Consider the following 22,698-nt stretch of genomic DNA (forward strand, 5'->3'; position numbering starts at 1 on the left):
ACAAATAGGTATATTAAGAGGCAAAACACTCCAAACTCATCTTTGTCATTTTTATTGAACATTTTTACATAGGAGATGAGTGAAGAGAATGGTGGATAAAGATTTAAAAAAAACTGCTTGGGACAAAATTCCACAAAATACATCTTCCAGAAATCTGATTTGCACACAAAACAGCATGCACCTGCCACTGGTTTTACTAGACGTTCTGCACCAACATAAAGACAAAACTAAACGTTTTAAAAAAGAAAAACATAAAATACAAAAGGTCACTGTAGACTAGCTGCAGAGCTGACAGTTCCCATACTAACACCTGTTATAAATATGGAATTCTGTGACTTAAAATCACTTAGGACAAATCCTGTGAGGATTTTTACAAGCGCAGATTCTTCAGTAGGGTCTGTCCCGTCGCTCCTGGCGATGCTCTCCTCTGCGAAAACAAGTGTGAGGTTTTTCAATTTCAGCAAATATACAACCGGACGTTGTAAAAGGCAACACCTAACCACTACCTGAGATTCAGTGACGTACTGAATTACTAATTCCAGATTTTTAATGCTCAGGATGAACCTGTCAGTTTTGTCCAGAATGGAAATTACGGTGAACCGCATAAAACTCTTCCAAATATTTGAGGTCCTTCTGCACGCAGACTGCAAACTTGCATGCATTTTAGATCCAGTTTTTAGCAACAAAGGTCACACTCACTTCATGTCCATCATCTTGCCAGGTGGCCCCATGCCTCGCCTTCCACGACCACCCATGTCGTCCATTGGAGGTCCCCCTCGCCCTCGGGGGCCACCGAAACCGCCCCTGTCCATGCCACGCCCGCCGCGGAATCCAGGACCGCCTCGATCACCTCCTCGGCCTCCCCTGAATCCACCTGGTCCTCCGGGGCCACCAGGGCCTCCTGGTCCACCGCGGTCCATGCCACGACCTCCTCTCATACCCGGGCCGCCACGGCCTCGATCACCACCTGATGAAGGAAACAAGAGGTAGGATTATCACACCACTCAGAATTGTACTCAACGACACAGTCTGGGCGATTAGCGTTCAATTTAAACCTGCTGGAATAGAACTACGTGCCTGACCTTGACTTCAAATTCAACAGACCAAAAAAAAAAATCTGGGAATGACAGACATCCCCAGCCACATCCAATTACTTCAGCATGACTGTGCCTAAATGTAATGAGTGGAGCTGGCAGATTGAGGCAGCCTGCCTCTGCCAGAGACGGGGCCAGAATGACTCACCTGGAGGTGGGAAAGGAGGGGGTCCAAAGCCCTCTGGTTTGGGAGCTTTGCACTGATTGCACTCAGTCCTCCATGCAAAGTTTTGGTTGCCACAGCCCCTGCAACAGCAACGAGGTCATCATTAGCACATCAACGCAAATCATTCACATAGGTTTTACGTGGAAGAGATTCAAGGAGCTACTTACGCGTTGGGGCACTGCCAGTCTCCTGCCCTCGGCTGCATGTTCCCACCGGTGGGGCCACCGCGTCCCATACCACCACCACCACCACCTCCCCCCTTGGGCCCCCACGGGGCATAAAACCACCACGATCCCCACCGCGTCCCATGCCGCCACCACGGCCCATCATGCCTGTAGAACAGAAATACTAAATTCAATAACAGTCAAGCGGTTTCCAACTTCCAGACCACTCCTTAAAATGTCTTTTCGAAGGTTTTAGAATTTAAAATATATTTAGTGAATATGCAATGCATTGCATCATGTGCAACCCATCGCATGGATGAATAAAAAAAAAATTGCATTAGTACCAGACTCACCTCCCCGTCCCATCATGCCTCCCCGGCCGTCCCTCATGGGCATCTGCATCCCCATGCCCATCATGGGCTTCCTGCGGGCCATCGACACCTTCAGCTTCTTGCCTTGGAAGTCTTTTCCTGCAGGTAAGGAAGAGAGGCAAAACAATGGAATCAAAACGAACGTAAAACTTCTTAAGACAGAATAACAAAGTCAATGTGACGACAAACCACAGCGTCACATTATTTCTAAAGTAACTGTAATCAATCCTCAATGAATAGCTTACCATCAAACCACTCCACTGCAGCCTTGGCAGAGGGGGGTTCCTCATAGGACAGGGTAGCATCTCCTTTGTTTTTGCCACTGTCCTTGTCTCTGTAGATGTTAATGGCTGGTAGAGCAGTGCGCTTGTTTATCTGAAAACAAAAAAAACACACCCAAGTTCGTTAGACATCATATACCAAACTCTACTGACACAATCCCAACTACGCAGTATACAGCATTTCTGAGGGTATTCATTCCCCCCTTACCCTGATGACACCGCTGTGCTTGAAGAACTCGGCCATCTCCTCCAGAGTAGCACCCTCCGTCAGGCCTGTGATGTAGATGGTGCTGTTCTCAGAGTCATCCTGTTCTTCGGGTCGACCTGCACACAAAGAGCACTGTATAAGAAGTGGCAACTTCGAGGCTGTGGATCACAGCAATTACTCTAAGCAGAAATGTATTTTAAATCACAGCTTCAACAAAAGATGTAATGATGACACTTACCAGTGTCTGAGTCAAATCCTGGCATCCAACGAGCAGGAGGAAGAGGGTGGAGAGAAAAAAAGGGTACGTTAGTTTGCATGCCTGCTTCTCCCATCAACCTGACAACTGGTGCTCTACAGCTCCTGAACCAACATTAACCCAAGGCACACTCCTCTTAAACTTCTCTTTTAAAATGTTATAACCATGAATGCCATAACCTTGACATTTTCTGCAAATGCAAAACTTGAGTTAGGAGCTACTCATGAGATGACTACTCAAGAACCCCATTTCGGTAGTGTGCCATAGTTCTAGCAAGTAAATGCAGAAATATATAAAAAAAAAAAGTATGGTTTGAGACCCATTGGACAACCAGAACCAAAAAAATGGAATCCACACCAGAATTTTGTAAATGTGAATAATGAACAAAGGAACTGACTATATGAGTGTAGCTTTGTTAACCAGTAATTTTTGTGGTTGTATTTGGCAGTACATTTTGTTTCCTTTTTTTTTTTTTTTGAATGCCATTGTTGTCAGAACACAAAAAAATAAACATACACCGTGTAATTTTTGCATACCATTTCCATTAAACACTGAGTTCAAAATCTGTGCTAGAACCCCTTAGTGAAAAAAGGCAGACTATTGGCCGGCAGAAGCCTTTTTAAAATTGTATTTAAACCCCCTGAACTATAACAATACCCACAATATCAGTGATGAAAAAAGAAACAAATAAATCAGTTTGCAAATCTAGTGTATGCTCTTGGAACTCATTTAAACTTACCACCGGGCTTACTGAAGCCACCTCTGTCTCCAGTGATGCTGGGGGGAGTAAGCGAAGATATGAAGGCGATATCCCTTTAAACAGCCACTTCTGGACCACAATGATAGGTAGGGGACTGAGGCGACCACACTTCTAATACTAAATCCCCAAACCATGGCCTAGGTTACCTCCCCATCATCTGACACTCTTAATTCACAAATATACTGGGGTGGGGTAGTGAGGTTTGTAGTTGGCCCTGGGGCTTGTCCCTCTCTACATACATGTTTGTCATCAGGTGGTGGCTGAACAGTTCTGGGGTTATGTCTATGTTTGTAAGGAGAAGGGGTAAGGGCAATCTTTATTACCAACGGGGGTGAACAAACCCCCCAACACTTCTTTTACAGAATTAGATGAGGTGGAATTGTTTCAGAAGCAGCTCTACTTGCATCACATCACCGCTAGAGCAGCATAGGGCAAAAAGATTCTGCTGCATGAAGCACATAACCAGTAGAGACGCCTGCTGCTAAGTGCTCTGGGCCTAAGAAGGTCGTGTTAACATTGTGTCACTGAGCAACACATTCCAATGCATTCGAGCCACTTCTGAAACAATTGGTTTACACAAAGCTGTTACATGCATATAATTCAAATGAAAAACAAATTAAAAATACACCATTCCTTTCTTCTTACAGAATGTTTCAGCAGAAATAACACAAAGTATAAGTTGTGTTTGTAGCAAAGTCCCATAAATATAAATTACATCGTTTTGGTTTTTTAAACAAAGACAAAATATTTGTTATTGAACCACACTCTCGAACACCTTTCTTCACTTTAAATGTTGTCCCCTCTTTCTCAATAGGCTGCCGGCCCACACTCAAACTGAGCTGTGGTGCTTGTAAAAGTATAGACGTGTTTACATGGCTCTCACTTTGTTACCTGTAGCATATAAATGCGACAAAGCATGTTAAAGAAAAATTTTCATAATACACTTCACAAAAAGACAAGCAATCCAGTTTATGTCAAATTTAAATCCACAGTTTATAAAAATCGTTGCTGTACCCCCTTACCTTTGTCAGGGGGAGAGGAAGGTGAATGCAGTGGATAATATGGTGTTGGTACCAAACCATAAACAATTCCTAAACCCATTCAAAATATAACTATATATAAACTACCATACACTAAACATTTCAGTTATAACCATCCAAGATATGGCGAGTTACCTTTATGCCAAAACCTAAATATTTTACACCACCACAGCATTCACCTTCAAAAGCAACTCTTAAAAAGTTCACTTACAAAATACCCCACTGAACTTTGAAGGACCATTTATCATAGATAAGGATAACGTTTTAGATAAAAATGTGTACCCCAATAAAAAAAGACCTCAGTTTAGTTCACTCCCACCCATTATGTGAAAAAACGCGGAATTTGAGGGGGTGAAACCAGAATGTCTACACCTTTGAAAACACAAGACATTATGTCTTTTTGTGTGCTCTTTCTATGTGTGTTCTGCTTGATGCTACACATTTCATTTACCTTAAAAGCCATTACCTCAGGTTTTAGGACTCTACAATTTAAACATGGTTCATCTCCAGTTCAATTATACATACGTAAATCTTGGTGGTAGTCAATATCTAACCAGAGACCCCTGAAAGGACTTTTGCACTCCATTGAATAGTCTGTGAGCACTGGTTAATCTGTGTACTACATTGAATAGTCTGAGCACAGGTTAATCTGTGTACTCCATTGAATAGTCTGTGAGCACAGGTTTATCTTCCGAGTTAACTCCCGCTTTAGGAGCTGTGACTGCACAAGCAGCTTCTACATACTCCTTCTGTTAAAACCCTTCAATTGGACAAGAAAAATATTCCTTTTTGAAAAAGATTTTGTACTATGTACTAACCCAGGACAAAAAAAAAAAAACTGAGAACCTTAAGTGGGGAAAAAAAACAAAAAAACAAAAAAAAAAAACTCCCATCCCACTAATGTGACTCAATACCAGGTCTACCATCTTACCTTTAGCCATTCTAGGGCAGGGCTGAGAGCAATCACCCCAACCATTTATGATAAGATTTAAAGAATTGCCAGGGTGACTAATCCAATCCACCGTGGTCCATATAAATGAGTAAAAACTGTATTCCATTTAAAAAAAAAAACAACACTGTTATAGTTTATTGTATTAAATACGGTTACTGTACTGTTATAACGTATTATACGTTTTAATAATTAACGTTAACTATCATTTGTTTGTAGTTTGCTCTCAGCCCCATGTGATGGCTTCACACTGCACCTTTGGGAGAGAAAATGTGAGGGTGAGAAGGTCAGACGAGCACTTACCCCATTCCTCCTCGGTTCATGCCCCCTCGCATGCCGGGTGCTCCGCCACGCATCATCCCGCGGTCAAACCCCCCACGGCCTCGGCCCCGGTTCTCCCCCCCACCCATGCCACGGCCCTCCCCATAGCCACCGGGGTCCCCGCCTGAGTAGCCACCTCCGCCCATCCCGTTGGAGTGATCCTGCCTGTAATTACCTGGAAGACAGGGGACAGTTTTCAATTAATCCTTGAAGGAACCTACAATAACAACAACAACAACAACAACCACAACAGTAATGGGGTACAGTAACTCACTGTATTGGTTTGGTGGTTTGTAGTCAGTCTGCTGGCCATAACCTCCACCTGCTCCACCCTGCTGACCATACTGGCTCGCAGGTGGCTGGCCGTAGGAGCCAGTGGGCGGAGCATAAGAGGGCGGGGCCTGCTGCTGTGGGGGTGGGGCTTGCTGCTGCTGGTAAGCTCCATGCTGGCCATAAGATGACTGTTGGGCGTAACTACTTTGCTGGGTCTGCTGGGAGTAGGCGCTCTGTGGGGGCTGCTGGGAGTATGAGCTCTGGTCGTAGGCGGACGGTTGCTGGCTGCTGGCACCGTAACTGCAGAAGGAAAGCAAGACATGACGTCATTAAAGTTCCTCTCCTGATGTTGATTAAACCCATATAACGCATCTTTGTTCCATAAAACTACATATTTAGAAGTTGTTTTAATACTACATTTAGTTTAATCCCGTCATCAAATGCGGGGACGAGGAAATGAGCATAGCTAGTTCTTTTGCCAACATAGCTTTAAATAGGGTAGGGTTAGCGTGCACATACACTTGTGCTGACCTGGGAGGTGCTGTTGATGCTGCCTGCTGGCCGTATGCAGGATAAGCCTGTTGGCCCCCATATCCAGACTGGGCTCCATAGCTGGGCTGGTTGGTGTTGGTGGTTGAGGAGGCAGAAGCGGAATCATAGCCCCCAGTTCCATAGGACTGCACCGGCTGCCCATAGCCCTGGGGAGCAGCAGGAGCAGCATTGTATGCAGCTGAAGAGAAAGAACCGCAATAGTTTAAACATTTTTGCTATACAATATTTTTCAGCAGGCAAGAGAGAAACATCCATCATGCATAAAAGTAGACTCAATAATTGAGAAAGTTCAGTTCAGCAGTTTAAGACAGAGGCAACCAATCCATTTAAAAGTTCCCCCGAAGGGGAAGACACTCACCTGTAGCTGCTGGCTGCTGTCCATATGAAGACCCATATGCCTGCTGGGAGTATCCACCCGAAGTGTTGCTTGCTGGCGGGTAGGTAGATTCAGCAGGCTGGCTGTAGGAGCTGTAGCCCTGCTGCTGGCCATAAGCCTGCTGTACGATGAAATTCCCCAGTCAATATAACAGTCCAGCATTTTTCTCATTAACATAATATTACATGAGCTATCGTGGAATTCAAAATACAACACGGCTAACTCACCTGCGTGGTCTGCCCATAAGGCTGAGAGGGCTGCGCCCCATAAGAGCCATACCTAGAGCAAAAACGGATCACCATTAACTCTACAAATTAACATGTTCTCCTTTGCAAAAGGTTTTTGTCTGTCTATTAAACAAGCCATCGAAGATATTTTGCTTCACATTAGGCTAATGCCCAAACCTAAATAGAAATGGTTCAGAATACTCACCCTTGTTGGCCCGCAGGCTGACCATAGGAACTGTAATCTGGAAAGGGGTGGGAACTTAGTCAATAATTCAGTTCTGAACATGTCCCGAGTGAAATACACTGAACAAACATTTTGCACGTGGGGCAACAAGGATACACAGCTATAAAACGCACTAGCCCTTTGTTCATGGAAACTTGTGAGTTTGCAAGTTGATAAAATGTAGCAGCTGTTTGGATTTGCCACCTTCACACTGGCGAGCAGTGTGCTGCAAATAACACCAGCAAAATATGACCACTTCAGTACCTGATGAATGCGGGGAGATTAGGTTTGTTTATTTTGAAAATAAAGTGTACAATGATAAAGGAGAAATGATGCATGACCTTGCCAATAATTAACCTCTCGTGTATTGACTATATCTACAATTGAGTACGAATGCCTTACCTAACCTTTCAGGCGAAACTTGTAAACAGAGCTAACTGAATATGTATTCTTTTCCACGTTTGTATGAAAGCACGTCATAAATACATCGCATTAACCAAGAACCATGCGACTAAATCCATTCCCATTCATTTTATCCCGACATGAGTCGAGTCTCCCAGTTAAATAAAGCCAGGCTAAATGGCCTCCAACCTCTATCTCGAAGTCAAAGAAAGTCACGTGTTCGCCCGCCATTTCAGTTTAAACAGAAACCGCTTGTGTCCCAAGGCACAATAACCACCTAAATATCTTAGCATGAATATAGTATTTCAGTGGGTATACATTTAAGTGAAACGAAGAAAAGCATAGCAAATGCACCTCTAAAATAAGTGCGGTTCTTTAAGAATGAGTTATTCGTGTGCTAAGACCGGTCAGCCATTAGCCAAATCAACTAGCCCGGTAGCTAGCCGAATTCACCTTTTGCTAATCGATAACAAACAATAACTCCATCTGCAATGCTAGGTAATTCACACCATACGTATGATTTTTCTAAACCAATATCTCACGTATTCTTTGCCAAACACAAAATACACCGCTTGATTGAGCGTGGAGTTGATATATCTTAACAACTTAGAGTATCCGGTTAGCTAACGAGCTAGGTAGTTAGACTGGCGTTCCTATGGCTGTAGCTCCCCCATCCCCCATCCACACGTATGCAACTGACTAGCATTAGCTCACTAACAAATAAAATGGGCAAATACAACTGCACATCAGAATCACAACACCCAACTTGAAAATTGAAACTTACACATGACAACAGATTAAGCAATTACGTTATATTGAATAAATCGTCAAAGACATGCGTGTTAAAGCCCAATTATTCTTACCCGCAGCAGACGCCATTTCGCGTGTATTCTGAGTGGCACAACTCAGGCGCGAACCTCGCGCATGCGTATTATTTCATTGGACTGTACCATCAATAGTAATTTGATATTTAATCAATCTATCTTAATATTGTTTTGTAGTGTGTAAAGGCTCCCTCATATATCAGAAAATATCTTATACAATAGCCTAAAATATACTATCATTAAGGTGACACTGAGACATACGATGTGAAAATCTAAAATCAAAATATGCTGGATACACCCACACAAAATTGAATTCTTCCAGACGATGTAGTAGCCTACTCATGATGGCCTACATTCAGCCGGGTAGAGGGTAATCGGGATTATTGAAGACTCACAAATATGTGTCAGACCACTGAATTTACTAATCGGTGGTGTTTCAGAAGGTCGAATAGTCAGAGTTCATAGTAAACACATATGATGGCAGTTCATTGAAAAATAATTTGGAATTCACAGCATTGTAACTCAAATGAGGAAAATGTCTCAATTCAAAAATGCCTGGGCAAGTGAGTATGCAAAGCTATCTGTCAAACACAAATCTGTTAATGCCATGGTCTCAACAAATTCCATTCGATTTTTATTATCACAATTACCCTCTGTGTCTGCCGGGTTATGCCACAAAAAAAAGAAAATCCCTCAAAATCCATATGTTGCTACAGTGTTTGTTTTACCCTAATACGTTTCGTGAACACTGCCATCTCCTTTGTGCAAACCGCAAAATATCATGTTTTTTGTTTGCTTCATCTTGAGGTGTACAGTCAGTATATGGCAATCCAAAAGAAACATCTTCATTTTCTGAAGTACAATCACATTCAACGCAGAACTGAAGCCTGCCCATTAAATAACAGGTAGGCCTTTATGGCACTTACTTTAGAGTTTGATATGACCACACAGAATAAATACATTAGCCTGCACCCCATTACTCCATTATTGTCTCCCCCATAGGATCTATTTGGGAAATATTTGTTTAAAAGCGAAAATATAGTAGCAATCTAAAATTCTCTGTAGTATGCCATGTATTGTGTGGCAACTGACACCAAAACTGTTGACATCTGGAACAGCATTTGTTTATCTGAACTACTGGAGATTATCATTTTCCAAATAAGCTTGATATGGATGCTTCTGTCGAAGGCGATAGTGCAGCCGGTGGTCTTAAGTATAAAATGTCTTGATGGTAAAAATCTGCAGCATGGTGAGAAACCAACAGCCTTAACCATACATTCATGGCTCACTGTTCATTACAAAGTCCCATATCACAGCAGTCCATCTTGTTCAAAGACAGAAGGTAGCAGAGCAAAGTCAAACGGAGCAAACTTGACTCCTTGTCCACTGTAGAACTTGTTCTGAAACTCAACCCTGAAAAAGAGAATAAGAGGGGTTGTGAGGTGACATTAGCGCACACAATCCAAAGAGTAGAAGAAACACCACATTTGCATACAGCAGTGCAAAGAAAACTCACCAGTGCAGACGCAAAGCATGGAGGAAAGCCGAGAGTCCCTCCATGATCAACAGGATGGAGACAGTGAGCACAGAGAACACAGAAAACGCTGGCACAAGAAACAGCAGACCGATCCTGGTGGTGACCCTGAAGCCCACTCGCAACACCATCCCCCACAGAACCTCCGACAACTCTGAAAAACACACACACACACACACACACACACACACACACACACACACACACACACACACACACACACACACACAGGAATGACAAAAGAACATACAAATATGCAAGATTAACACACTGCTCTGCTCCAAGGGTAGCTCTTCTGATACTTGTACTGAGAATGTCTGGGCTGTCTCAAAGCATTTTATAGAAGCTGAGGCAATGTTGATAGCACTCTGTCAGCATAATTGAATTGAATTAACTGGCTGTGTGTGACACAGTGGATGTTGGCACTCAACTCACGGGCATGTGCCAGACTGAGAGCCCACAGGCGCAGGTAGGAAGCCGTGTTGGAGATGCAGCCAAGGCAGTACTCAATGGTGTGGATGGCCTGGTTCAGGAACACGTCCCCAAAGTCAAACTACTCACAGATAGACAGTAAGATAATATTTTATTTGTGTCATTCATCATTCTGCAAATGGATGATTTAGTGCCAACCAACACTACGTCTCTGAAACACTATGTACAGTGCTTTCATTAGTAGGTCAGCCAAACACTGCAACAGTCTACTTCTTTTCTTATTCTTATCAAGTGTAATTCTAACTCTGTGGACATTGATACCTGGTGCCAAATGACAGTATAGGGATGCAGGTTAAACCAGACAGCAAATTAGGAAACACTACCTGCTTGGATCCCCCGTCTCTACCAGGCATGTGGTCACCGAGGCCCTCCTCCTCATCATGAAGCATGGATGGAGACAGGTCCTCCTCACTCACGCGCCGAACCCTCTCATAGCCCTGAATGCCACAAACGCACACGTCACACATATAGATTAGGGCTGAACGATTAATTGCATTTGCGATTTTCTAACCGCAACGTTCGCATTTAAAAACGTGGTCTAAAAAAATAAATAAATAAATAAATAAAAAACAAATTCTTAAGATGGTAAATTTTGCACACAGTGTTTAAAAAGTGCATGCCTTGTGTTTATTCTTACAATGACTTAAATTACTTAAATGCAAAGCCACCAATTTGTTGTTCTTGATTCTGTAATGAGCAGTTAAATAAAAATGTAAAATGTGGGAAATAATATTTTACACTAAATGTATCTAATATTGTGTTGGTCATAATTAAATCATTCCATTACGATTTGTTGGGGAAAAAATTAGGATAAAAAAAAAAAAAAAATCGCAATCGCAATATTTGGGGGAAAAAAATCGCAATTAGATTATTTTCCCAAATCGTTCAGCCCTAATATAGATACTCGGGCACAGAAATAGACACGGAACCGAAAGAGATAAACTCATGTCATACAGTATATGGTATAGGTCACTGACACGGGACTGACACGTACCCTGTGTGCTCCGAGACTCTTGCCTCCGTGATGGAGCCAGTAAAGGTAAAGCGGTTTCCCTAGCAACATCACTGGTACTGCCAACAGAGCCACTATTATCAGAAAGATCTGAAGCCCCATCTGCAAGAAACAGTCAGAACGTTAACGATAATTTGCTAAATGGATTTGTTATATCCACTAGGTTTTTGAAAGTTTTCTTTGTTTTTATGTGTATATATATATGGTGTTTTCTTCCTGAAACCTTAACTGACCTGGCCAGGATAGAGGGGTTTGGTGCCACTGTCTTGCATCAAGAACATGTTAATGAAGTGGATCAGGATGCTGGGAGCGGAGCGTGAGTTCTCTGCAGAGAAAGCCAGCCACTTATAAACGATTAGGATGACCAGGTAGCCAAAGAGACAGAGCAGGAAGAGAAGTTCAGGCAGGAAGAGCAGGTAGATCTTATACTTCTGTCGCAAGTGCCTGGAGAAAGACAGAAGTATACAAATGGGTACCAGGCTATCCCACAGTATTAATTCTACTTGTAGACAATTACAACAGTTTCTTTAACTACAAATGTCAAATGCTAACAATTTTTTCCCCATCTGCTATATATCTATGCCATGTTGCTTTTTCTACACAGAATATCAAGAACATAAATAAAGATAAAGTGTATGCAAATGTATGTAAAGGTTTATTTAAACTTGTATTGTAAGACTCACAGATAGTTAAAGACACTTAAAGACACCCCAAAGCTCATGTGAATGACTCCCAAGATGACGGACATCTTCATCTTATAGGAGTTCAGGAAGGACAGACGATTCACAGCTAGATTCCAAATCTATGGACCAAACAAAGCACAAACAAAATTGAGAGCATGTCTAATGTTGTTTTTTGTTATCCTCAAAACATAATCAGATCAAAATTTAAAATTATGCTCTGATGAGCAAGACCCGAGGTTGCAAAAATGGACAGGAAAAAATATAAAAACACATGACCAATGTGTCTGTGCATTTTAATAAGGCCACGTTCTAGAAACAGCATTATTATAGTCACTATAACATAGTATGAAGATGTTCAGATAATAATACTCAATTAGATTTTTACGAAACCAAATAAAGATTATTTTTGAGGATGTGCATTTCACATGTGATTGTAAATACTCACCGGATCTATTCCAAATGGATAGGGTCCATTGAAAACCCCAGAGATATTTGGATCGAGAGTGAGCAAAGTATTTGTTTTCAAAGTTTCATTCCTGACGATAAAAGAGAAAAGGTATATTTGACGGTTTGCAATGACCACCAATGCAGCTATTCCCTTAAGATGCTCCATGCTAACAATCACACCAATGAATGAACAATTTGCCATTTCTATTTTCCATATGTATGTTTTTGCCATATGTTATGTCTGTGTGTCTGTGTGTCTGTCTGTCTCCATGAATACACCAGCATCTATGCTCACATCCACTGCTGCTCCGTGAACATTGCTCTGACGCTCCAGCCTGAGCCGAAGATGTTGAGGGACTTGGAGAAGCAGTCGTTGTAGATGAGTCCCGTGTAGATGGAGAAAAGCCCCATCATCAGAATGATGTAGCGCCCGTCAAAAAAAGTATTCCAGATCTGAGCAGAGAAAGCAAAACAAATCAAGAAGTAACAACTGAAAGAAAACAGTTTGGGAACTCATTTTATAAAAAAATAAATCATACAAGATGAGTGCCAAACTAACAGAAAGCAAAATCCTCAAAAAAGCAGGATAAGCTTCTTACCTCGTTCCCTGAGCGACCCCGTTTGTGGTTCTTTTCGCCTAACACCATCCACAGGGCGAAGAGAGCCATGATCACCCCATGGCCAAGGTCTCCAAACATGACAGCGAAGAGGAAGGGGAAAGTGATGATGGTATAGGGAGCTGAGGAACAAAATACAACGACATTAAAAAGTAGTCACATCTGGTTTCTTCCGTCTGAAAACCAGTCATACAGCATCTCTGCAAGACTAGAGCGGGACTTCAGATCCATCTGGAGGTATTTGATGTTTGCTGTGGACAGGGACACCCAGGGGATGTTATAGTTGTTATATGTTATAACTGGATATAAACCCTCTTTGTGGCATCATGCTCATATGGGTTACATGTTGTAAGGAACCAGATATGAGACTCCTATGTTTAAAAACCTCTACCGCACTAAATTAAGAGGGGTCAAAACGGGACAGAACATAGCTAAACGACATAGGCGGTATTATAGATGGTGTTTATTTTAAAATCAAGTGGCTCCCCTGTGAGTCATTTCTATAACACTAGTTAATTTGTCCATTGTACAACAGCCTCTGAGACTGCCTTTGCCACCTTCCTCCTCTATGTACGTGCTACTTAAATGGGTCAAGTCTTTCAGTTGACACACAGAAACAATGGCCAAGAGACGCAGGGGAAACAGGCCGATTGAGGGAGAGAGAGGGAGAAACAGGGTGAGGAAAACTACTGATTATCAGGCGACACAGCTGGGAGTAAGCAGGGGCTGTGGAGGAAAGAGATCTTTTGTGCCACTGTCATCACGAGCTTTGCTGATGCAGTTCAATACATCAGAATTGGGTCACTGTGAAAAGAAAGTGTTCTCAAATGGAGATGTGACTTCATGGGACTGGACAGATTATAAAGTACTAAGCCACATGTCTCTTTGCTGCAGTGAAGGCATATTCATTTATTCTATTCGATTAAATAATGACAAGGACAGAGGTTTCTTTAAGGAACAAGAGCATCAATTCTGATTTTATACTCCGTGGTGTTAAAGTGGTGTTTAGAAAATAAGCCAATGAGATATAGTCAACAACATATAAAGGTTTATGATTTCAGATAACAGCAAAGTCCAATGGGAATTCATTTACTCAATCCTTTGAATGTTTGTTGAAAGTTTGAATTTAAATGTTTGTTAGGCCAAGAAAACTGGCAAGGACAGAAGTTAGTGTCATTGTGAGTTAATATCAAGACAAACATAAAGTGGACTATCTACTGTTTCAGAATAAAAACATCAGTACGATAACCCTAAATGCCACCACATTACTTCGCTTGTAATTCAGAATGAACTGAATTGAACCCATCGTTCCCTTCTCCCCTCCATCTTGTAGCATCAGTTGGCTCACCTGGACTTGCTTCTCTGTAATCTCCGACTCCATAAGCCTCCACGATGCTCTGGAAGCCTGAGGTGAACTTGTTGCTTCTGAGGAGGGTTGGAGGTGTATCATTGCTCGGGATGCGATTAACAAATGAGGGAACGGGGGCATCGCCTTTTCTCTGAAAAGTGAAAGCCAAAAGCATTCAGGAGATGAGCATTCAGGAGATTCCATGTTAAACTGATAAGGTCTCTGCAAAAAGCTACATGAAATATTAAAGCATATTACAAACACAGAATAAAAAGTGCCTGCTTTACATGGTGATGGGGGGGGGGGGGGATGCATATAGGGGGATAGGTGATGTATATATATGTATGTGTGTGTGTTCCATTTGGCTTGCTCAACAAAATGGCTGCCAATGGCTAATCAAAATTCAGCAGCAAATACATGGCTATGTGAATGGCCGATCTTAATGTCATTTTGTAGGGTTATTCATAATGGCATATAGAAGTTATTTACCCAATTCCAAACCAATCAGCCATAAGATGTTGCTACACCGACCTACATGTTGCTGCATGTTTTCCTCTGACATGGTTTGGTCTATCTTCACAATTCATTTAGTCTTTTAAATCCTTACGTAACATATACAAAATTCAAATGCTTCACCAGTTGAAGCGGTCAACTTTCTCTACTTGGGGAAGGTTGCACAATATGCTTGGACCCCGATGACCGCTGCTTGCAGCTGTATTGAAACTTATTATTATGATAGTGTATTCCCCTGTCCTGTTATAAATGTCATTACTTGTAGGCCTATATGCATAATTTTCTCCAAATTTAGTATGGCTTTCAAACATAGGCTTGCCTTCAACTAATAATTCTACATTTTATCCATGCACATTTTTCAAAACTTTGTAAATAAATGGCAAGTACAGTTATACAATGAAGCTCATATTGCTGCTTTTGTATACACGTAAATTTACTCAAACTTACAAAAGAATATATCTGTTATCAAGTCCCACTCATCCACATATTCACTAGACTGGTCTTAAAACTGCAGAACGTAACTCGCACCACATCCACAAACAATAGTTCCTTAAATTTTCACTCAGAATAAGATATAAATATTTGTAATCTATTGTTCTATCTTATTTCACTTAATTCTTGCTAATTTTCTCACTTTATGCGGCAGTAATATTATACACCGCTATGCGGTATGTTTAGTATTTGTATGCATGATTGATTTAAGCAGACTGAATATCTCAAATTAATGATTTTGTAGAAATATAATAATAAATAAATAAACAAATTATTACAACTATGAAAAAGACTCTAATAATGTCAGCACTGAATTCTAAATATTATAAATACTGAAAGTTCAACATATGAATTGCAATTAAGTATATAACAAATGTATATTTCAATGGCAACGTATTTGAATGGAGAATGGATGGCTGTGGTAGTCCCTCACCGAGCCTTCCTCAAGCGCCCTCCTTAGCTGGGCCAGGTCGCTGACTGGGCACCAGACCTCTGCTATTAGACACTTGTTTGTGACATCGAAGCTGCAGAGGTTAAGGATGTGGTAGATGGCCTTCATCTTCTTCACCTGCACCACCCACAAGTAGGCCGTCTCCGAGGCTTTGTGCAGCACTTGCTTCAGGTAGTCGTCAGTGCGGTGCAGAACCTGGGTGGGGGGACGCCATTTCAAAGATGTTAAAGTTTCTCATTGTTTGCATGGTAAAAGTGTAATTAAGTCATTTGCAATTAAGTTTACAATGGGATAACGTATATAAGGTAAATTGTACTATGCACCATGACACATTACAGGAGGTTGATATGTTTTTAAAGGCAGTATATTACACTAAAAGAATAAAAAACATAAAAACTAGCAGCACAAACACAGGGTCATCCTTACATTATGCAGGTCCTGAATGCGTGTCTTCAGGCTGTCCATCACATCTGCCCTGTCCTCATCAGACTCAGGGTGGGGGTAGAGGTGACAGTGGTAACTAGGCAACAAACCAAAAGAGGACACCTGACATTACATTCGTTATGTTACGACATTATTATCTACACAAGTGGAAGCTCTTGAGATTTTGAGGTTATTTACTAAATGAATTACTTTCTATAAAAACATCACAAAATATGTTTTTTTTTAAAAAACACATTGAACATGTATCATAGATTTACATGAGTGAATCCCAAGTCCAAACAACATCTATTTTTCAATTTGCTAAAAAAAGTGTCTAAAGCTGGATATGGCAGCAAGAACTCACTCACCAGTCACATATTTTCTGAACTTTTTGGCCAATTTGGTCACCCCAAAATGAGATCAAGAAGACTACATTTTTACTGATCTCACCCTAAAACCAAACACAGACAGAGAGAGAGAGAGAGAGAGAGAGACACACACACATCATAAAATCATTCAACTCTTTCAAACGTTACACCTTCAAACAATATCAGCATCAGGCATTTGACACATCCTGCCACAAAGAACATTTGGAGATGATCTTTTTTTAATGTTCTTCTTGCTTTGGTTAGTATTTCCTGAATGTTCTTCTTGCTTTGGTTAGTATTTTGCCTTTCAAATGAGGTTGGTCTCACAAATGCCACATCCTCCTTTCTGTCTTGTCTTCAATTGATTTGGCATGGAGGACCTTGAATGGAAAATAGCTATGGTCCATTTGGTGAAAGAAAAATGACATGGAAGCCTCTTCATGAGGTAGAAGACTCCGTCGAGAACACCAGCTCCACAACACTGTAACCCACCGTATCTAGATCAGCAAGGCTCTCATCCACCTCGGCGTAGCTGACGATGGTGTAGCCCTTGCACACCCTCCACAGCATGCGCTCAAAGGCCTCCATCTTCACCCTCTGGATCAGGCCAGACACAAACCTGCAGCACAGGGAACCACACTCTCAGACTGGACTTGGGCATGGGTTAGTGAAAACCTCTAAGCTACATCCAGAGAAACAAACATCCTTTACTATGTAAAGTAACGAATGTTTAGTTGTTGCCCAAGGGTTCGGCATGAGATGTACATCATGTGTTGTTCAGGTTCTAATCTCTGACTGGACCGCTGTACATCGGTAAATATAAACTGTCAAGGACAAAAATATTGGCACCCCTGCACTTGTCAGATAATGCACCACTTCTCCCAGAAAATTGTTGCAATTACAAATGCTTTGGTATTAACATGTTTATTTCTTTTGTTTGCATTGGAACAACACAAAAAAGCAGAGAAAAAAAGCAAAATCTGATATGATTCCACACAGAACTCCAAGAACTGACCAGGCAAAATTATTGGCACCCTCAAATTTATATTTGGTAGCACACCCTTTGGAAAAAATAACAGAAATCAATCGCTTCCTGTAACCATGAATGAGTTTCTTACACCTCTCTACTGGAATTTTGGACCACTCTTCTTTTGCCAACTGCTCCAGCTCTCTCACGTTTGAAGGGTGCCTTCTCCCTACTGATGTTTTGAAATCGCGCCACAGGTGTGCTATGGGATTTAGATCTGGACTCATTGCTGGCCACTTCAGAGGTCTCCTGCGCTTTGTCTTAAACCATTTCTGGGTGCTTTTTGAAGTGTGCTTTGGGTCATTGTCCTGCTGGAAGACCCATGACCTCTGACGGAGAACCAGCTTTCTGACATTGGGCCCTACATTGTGCCCCAAACTTCTCTGGTAGTCTTCAGATTTCATGATGTCATGCACACAGTCAAGGCATCCGGTGCCAGAAGCGAGTGTGATTTCTATAGTGCCAGCACCTATGACTTGCCACAGGTGAGTTTAAATACAAGTAAAAGGACCATTACATGCTTGAAATACAATTATTTCTTACAATTTTTGAAAAGGTGCCATAATTTTGTCCAGTCCATTTTGGAGTTGTCCATTGTTCCAATGCAAACAAAAGATATAAACATGTGAATACTGAAGCATTTGTAATTGCAACAATTTTCTGGGAGAAGTGGTGCATTATCTGACAGAAGTGCAGGGATGCCAATATTTTTGTCCATGACTGCAAGCGTTGTTCACTAATAGCATAGCTATTTCTAAATGTAACAAAGCCAAATCCTGCACTTAGTTAAATATGTAGTAATGCGGTTGGTAGGATATCAAGTTTTTCTAAAAAAATGTCTGAGATAGGCATTCATGGCCTTGTGACCCACCCCAATTTGGCTCCTAGTCTCTGCATGCTGGTGCAGCCGGTCACGGTATCGGTCTCAAGGGCCGGAAACTCCTCATACTGAGGCCCCAGGGCTTCGTGCTACAACAGAGAAACATGAAAGAAAACCAGAGAATCATGTTTACTCAGTGTGTTTACTCACACTCTCATTTCCACAGGACAACACCACTCCTCACCTCCCTTCCTTCCTTTTAGACAAGACAACACTACGTAAACATCACACAACTATGGGGCAACACAGGAGGAAGCGGAGACAGAGCTCACCCTGGAGCGGCTGTGCACAAAGGTGTGTGTGATCCGCAGCATGTGCGTGTACTCTGTGAGTTCTAGAAGGTTCCGCTGGAGCTTCTCCTTGTTTCGGGTCACCTCACTGAGCTCTACTTCCAGCCTCTGCAGTTGCTCCTGAGGAAAAAATATCAACCAAAGCATTATCCATAATTAGATTAATATTTACGTGTCTTTGAATTCCATGGAATGTTGAGATAAACATCTCTCAAGAGCAGCCTACCATGATCTCCAGGACATGCTTGGGTGCTGGAGCCACTGGACTGTCATCGCACTCAGGAACAGGGATATTTGCTTTCCTGATCTCCCTTAAGACGTAGCCTGTGCAAAATGAACACAGAAATAAAACTCAGTCGTGTGAATGCCTCTTCAAACAGCCCTTCCAATCAACAGCAATCCCAAATCCTTAATGTTTATCCATTCATTTAAACAAAGCTACAGGGTGATGTGTCAGGTTAACGTCTAAACCCCCTTTTGCTATATCCCTTTCCTTAAAGTAAAACACACATCTACTCCGTTCAGCTTCTGACTATATATAACTCAACCATCTATCTCCTCCTATACGGTCCTGTGTCTCTCTTACTGGCAAACCCCTACGCTGTCCAACTGTAAGCTCTCAGATGCATATGGACAGATAACAGCACCGGCAGCAAGACAGGCAGCAAGTTAGCTGAATTAAGAAGCAAAAGGATAAGAACTCCATGCCAAGACACTGCTGGGTTATTTGGGTTACTGCAGTGTTTAGGGGTAAATGAACAAGCCCAGTAATAAGGAACTCAACATGGCCATATGTAACAAACAACAGCATACCTACCAACACAACACAAAGTCATCTTGGGTAGAAATCACATATTATTTGTAAAAAAAATATATGTGGCTTAATGTTATTGTGCTTAGCATATTTAAAACAGATCAAATTCAGTAGAGAGGAAACCACACATTTAAAATTAGACACTGTAGACGCAAAAGACTTAATCTGGATGTGACTCCAAAACAACAGATACACCTGTAGTTGTTTCCGCTCAAACGTGCTGCCATGTCGGACAAAATAGAGTTGAAATTGAGGTCCTCTGTAATGGCCTTACCCAGAATCCTCTCCATCTCCTCGCACCTCTTGATCTCAGTGACAAAGCGCCGCTGGAAGGAGCTGACACTGGGGTTGAGCTACAACAGAGGAAATATCATCAAAATGGTGATAGATATTTCTAAGACTTGCTGCTTCAAGTTTTCCTTATAACAGCCCCCCCACCCCCACCCCACCCCACACCCCACACACACACACACACACACACACACACACACACAGAAATACAGATATTCAAGTGCACACACAGACAATGAAGCCTACTCCTCTCCATTGCCTAGTGCAGGGGTTCCCAAAGTGTGGGTCTGGCCGCAGAGTTTGAGCAAGGAGGGCGCAGGCTGAGGGCAAAAAAAATAGAACTAGAACGCTAAACTGTATTGAAAATGTTAACCGCTCGAGTGTACAAAGAGTGTTCCAGAAAAGCTATGCAACGGCTGCTGGGCATCTGATTCTTTAGGCTATATGCGCATCACAATCTTTATTGTGGGGGGGGGGGGGGGGGGGGTGTGTGTCATTTTCAAAGTGGGGCCTACCATGACAAGTCTGCGAACCACTGGCCTGGTGTAATTTAAGCATGACAAAACAGCCATGACTGAAATTTCTTGAGTGAAAGAGACACATTCATGTCTGTAATAGAAGGCCTATTTCGCCAACACTCACTAAAGCTGCACTAAATGAGGCCACCTCTACTTCGCTTGGACACGAGGCCTAGCATGGATATATGCTGACACACAGCACCATGACAAAGTGGCTCTGTCATGTGAACAGGAGGGGAAATATTACATGAAATCTTGTTGCAAGCTGCCATTTATGCAAAGCTTGGCTATGAATTATGCAGAGTAACTGATGGTGTAGCTGGCTTGATTTTAAAAATAGCCCTCTTCACTTTGTCCCCATTCTGGAGAAGTCCTATAAATGTGAAGTTGCCCTGTGACCCACGATGAACCCTCTATCTGTCAAGTCAATATCTACTGCTGTAGGCAAAATGAACAATAAATAGGCTTTTAACATCTTAACAGGCCATTTAACAAGTTTGTGCTGCTTTTTTCCACAGGCAATTGATCCAATTGACTGTCATTAACGCCACAATGGACATTTAGCTCAAACACACATACAACCATGGGAAGGGACAGGCCCTTTTCTAAGTTACTGGTCATTGTGTGTGTGTGTGTGTGTGTGTGTGTGTGTGTGTGTGTGTGTGTGTATATGTGTGTGTGTGTGTGTGTGTGTGTGTCCCCTCTCTCTCTCTCTCTCTCTCATAAACGTATGCACATAAAGAGAGAGAGAGAGTGACAGAAAGGTTGCATCCATTGCCTTCATGCGCTACTTTAAAAGGTATATTGTCAACAAGACCAACATATTCCTCCAGAGGAATACGGACTGCCTCAGACCAGTAGAGTGGAATGGCCGATATGGCACTGCATACATTAGTGTCCCACTAAAGAATGAAACTTATGTAAATGCACATTTCAGGACTGGCAAAATGACCCCTGTAGCCTACTCCACTGGTGGTGTTAAAATTGGCTATTAAGACGAGAAGTGTTGGCCTACACAAGGCTATACTTACATCTCGGAATTCAACCAGACCCATTTCTCCAAGCTCGCAGATGCAGTCGTACGCTGAGCCGGACTGCAGAAACAACTGCGCCAAGCACATCTCTTCACTCCGAAATCCCGACCCCATCTTATCTCCCGTTTATCAGCCACCTTGCTGACCAAGTCCGCCTTCGGCCTTCCGAATTTACAAACCAGGCCACCCTGCAAGCATTACATTTGGCGTAAAACTGACAAGAATCAATGACATATGTTTGTCGCTAGACCAGAATAAGCTTTGCTGTAGACTCTGTTCGCTAAGAACATCTCTTTCTTGTCTGACAATGCTCAGCCTGTGTCGGCTTCATCAGCCGCAGCCTATATTTAGATGCACGTTCGAAATAGCCTACTGTAGTCGTTCTCTGGAAAATATAAGCTAAAATGTTTAAAAAGCCATAATTAAATGCAGCAGTGAAACATGAAACATGGATTGCTTGCCAGCGGCTTACCTATCTGACACGATAACAAAGTGGCACGCCGTTGTAGACTAGGCTACCTTTAATAGATGTCTAGCCATTAAGAGAGGTCCAGGCGATTAATCTCCGAAGCTTCGTGAGCATGCAAGTAACAACCACGTTTACATTCAACTTAAAGAAGAAATACTGAGTTTTTACGGTTTCTTATTCCGAAAAATCCGAAGTCATCCCCTTACGTCCTTTAAACCATTCACTCTGCCAGCTAGTGTCACAGGCGCTCATGGGTTGCCAAATGCGATTCCGTTGTTCCTCCCTTTCACTGAGCCAGACATGGCCTGGGGAATCTCTGTGCGAAGAACCACAGTAAACGGTATTGGTACAAATCATTGGACACTGGAATGAGACCATTATATACGATTTCTCACACAACATACAAAACCGCCACTGGCGTTATCATTTAAAATAACGAATTGTGTCGACCATAAAATCGATCGAACATCGCCATTTTATAGGCTGGCTTTAGCCTACTTTAACTATT

At 42.1% G+C, this 22,698-nt stretch overlaps 2 protein-coding genes across 3 annotated transcripts; both read right to left on the minus strand.

The window, feature by feature from the left end:
- Nucleotides 1-36: 36 nt before the first annotated feature.
- On the minus strand, nucleotides 37-8,621 carry ewsr1a (EWS RNA-binding protein 1a). The gene is given in 17 exon segments (XM_031585463.2): nucleotides 37-427; nucleotides 700-967; nucleotides 1,243-1,340; nucleotides 1,428-1,498; nucleotides 1,501-1,592; nucleotides 1,778-1,894; nucleotides 2,041-2,170; nucleotides 2,285-2,400; nucleotides 2,523-2,540; nucleotides 3,280-3,317; nucleotides 5,593-5,785; nucleotides 5,885-6,183; nucleotides 6,415-6,613; nucleotides 6,794-6,932; nucleotides 7,039-7,090; nucleotides 7,244-7,280; nucleotides 8,527-8,621. Coding segments are annotated over 17 exon segments (1,923 nt in total). The 5' UTR covers nucleotides 8,543-8,621; the 3' UTR covers nucleotides 37-387.
- Nucleotides 8,622-9,098: 477 nt separating this feature from the next.
- On the minus strand, nucleotides 9,099-22,655 carry atp6v0a2a (ATPase H+ transporting V0 subunit a2a). 2 transcript variants are annotated; one of them, XM_031585458.2, is made up of 21 exons: nucleotides 22,241-22,655; nucleotides 21,719-21,909; nucleotides 20,153-20,231; nucleotides 19,291-19,388; nucleotides 19,047-19,184; nucleotides 18,766-18,863; nucleotides 17,360-17,486; nucleotides 16,868-16,950; nucleotides 16,503-16,596; nucleotides 16,059-16,271; nucleotides 14,621-14,771; nucleotides 13,255-13,394; nucleotides 12,951-13,108; nucleotides 12,654-12,744; nucleotides 12,209-12,327; nucleotides 11,759-11,969; nucleotides 11,508-11,627; nucleotides 10,837-10,950; nucleotides 10,457-10,574; nucleotides 10,004-10,175; nucleotides 9,099-9,900 (listed from the first exon to the last, which is right to left on the minus strand). In XM_031585458.2, exons 2-21 carry the CDS (start codon nucleotides 21,833-21,835, stop codon nucleotides 9,798-9,800), a joined length of 2,544 nt encoding a protein of 847 aa, XP_031441318.1. In that variant the 5' UTR covers nucleotides 21,836-21,909; nucleotides 22,241-22,655; the 3' UTR covers nucleotides 9,099-9,797. The 2 variants fall into 2 exon arrangements, with proteins under 2 accessions (XP_031441318.1, XP_031441317.1); XM_031585457.2 differs by having other exon boundaries at nucleotides 22,194-22,654.
- Between the last annotated feature and the right edge of the window lie 43 nt (nucleotides 22,656-22,698).

This window comes from Clupea harengus, chromosome 18, assembly GCF_900700415.2.
Source record: "Clupea harengus chromosome 18, Ch_v2.0.2, whole genome shotgun sequence".
Lineage (NCBI taxonomy): Eukaryota > Metazoa > Chordata > Actinopteri > Clupeiformes > Clupeidae > Clupea > Clupea harengus.

Excerpts from the sequence above, each read along its gene's own strand:
- atp6v0a2a (XM_031585458.2), bottom strand. The coding sequence starts at position 21,835 with ATGGGGTCGGGATTTCGGAGTGAAGAGATGTGCTTGGCGCAGTTGTTT. Across the intron at positions 20,232-21,718 it reads GTCTGGTTGAATTCCGAGAT|CTCAACCCCAGTGTCAGCTC; the intron begins GTAAGTATAGCC and ends CCTCTGTTGTAG. Across the intron at positions 12,328-12,653 it reads ATCCATTTGGAATAGATCCG|ATTTGGAATCTAGCTGTGAA; the intron begins GTGAGTATTTAC and ends TTTGGTCCATAG.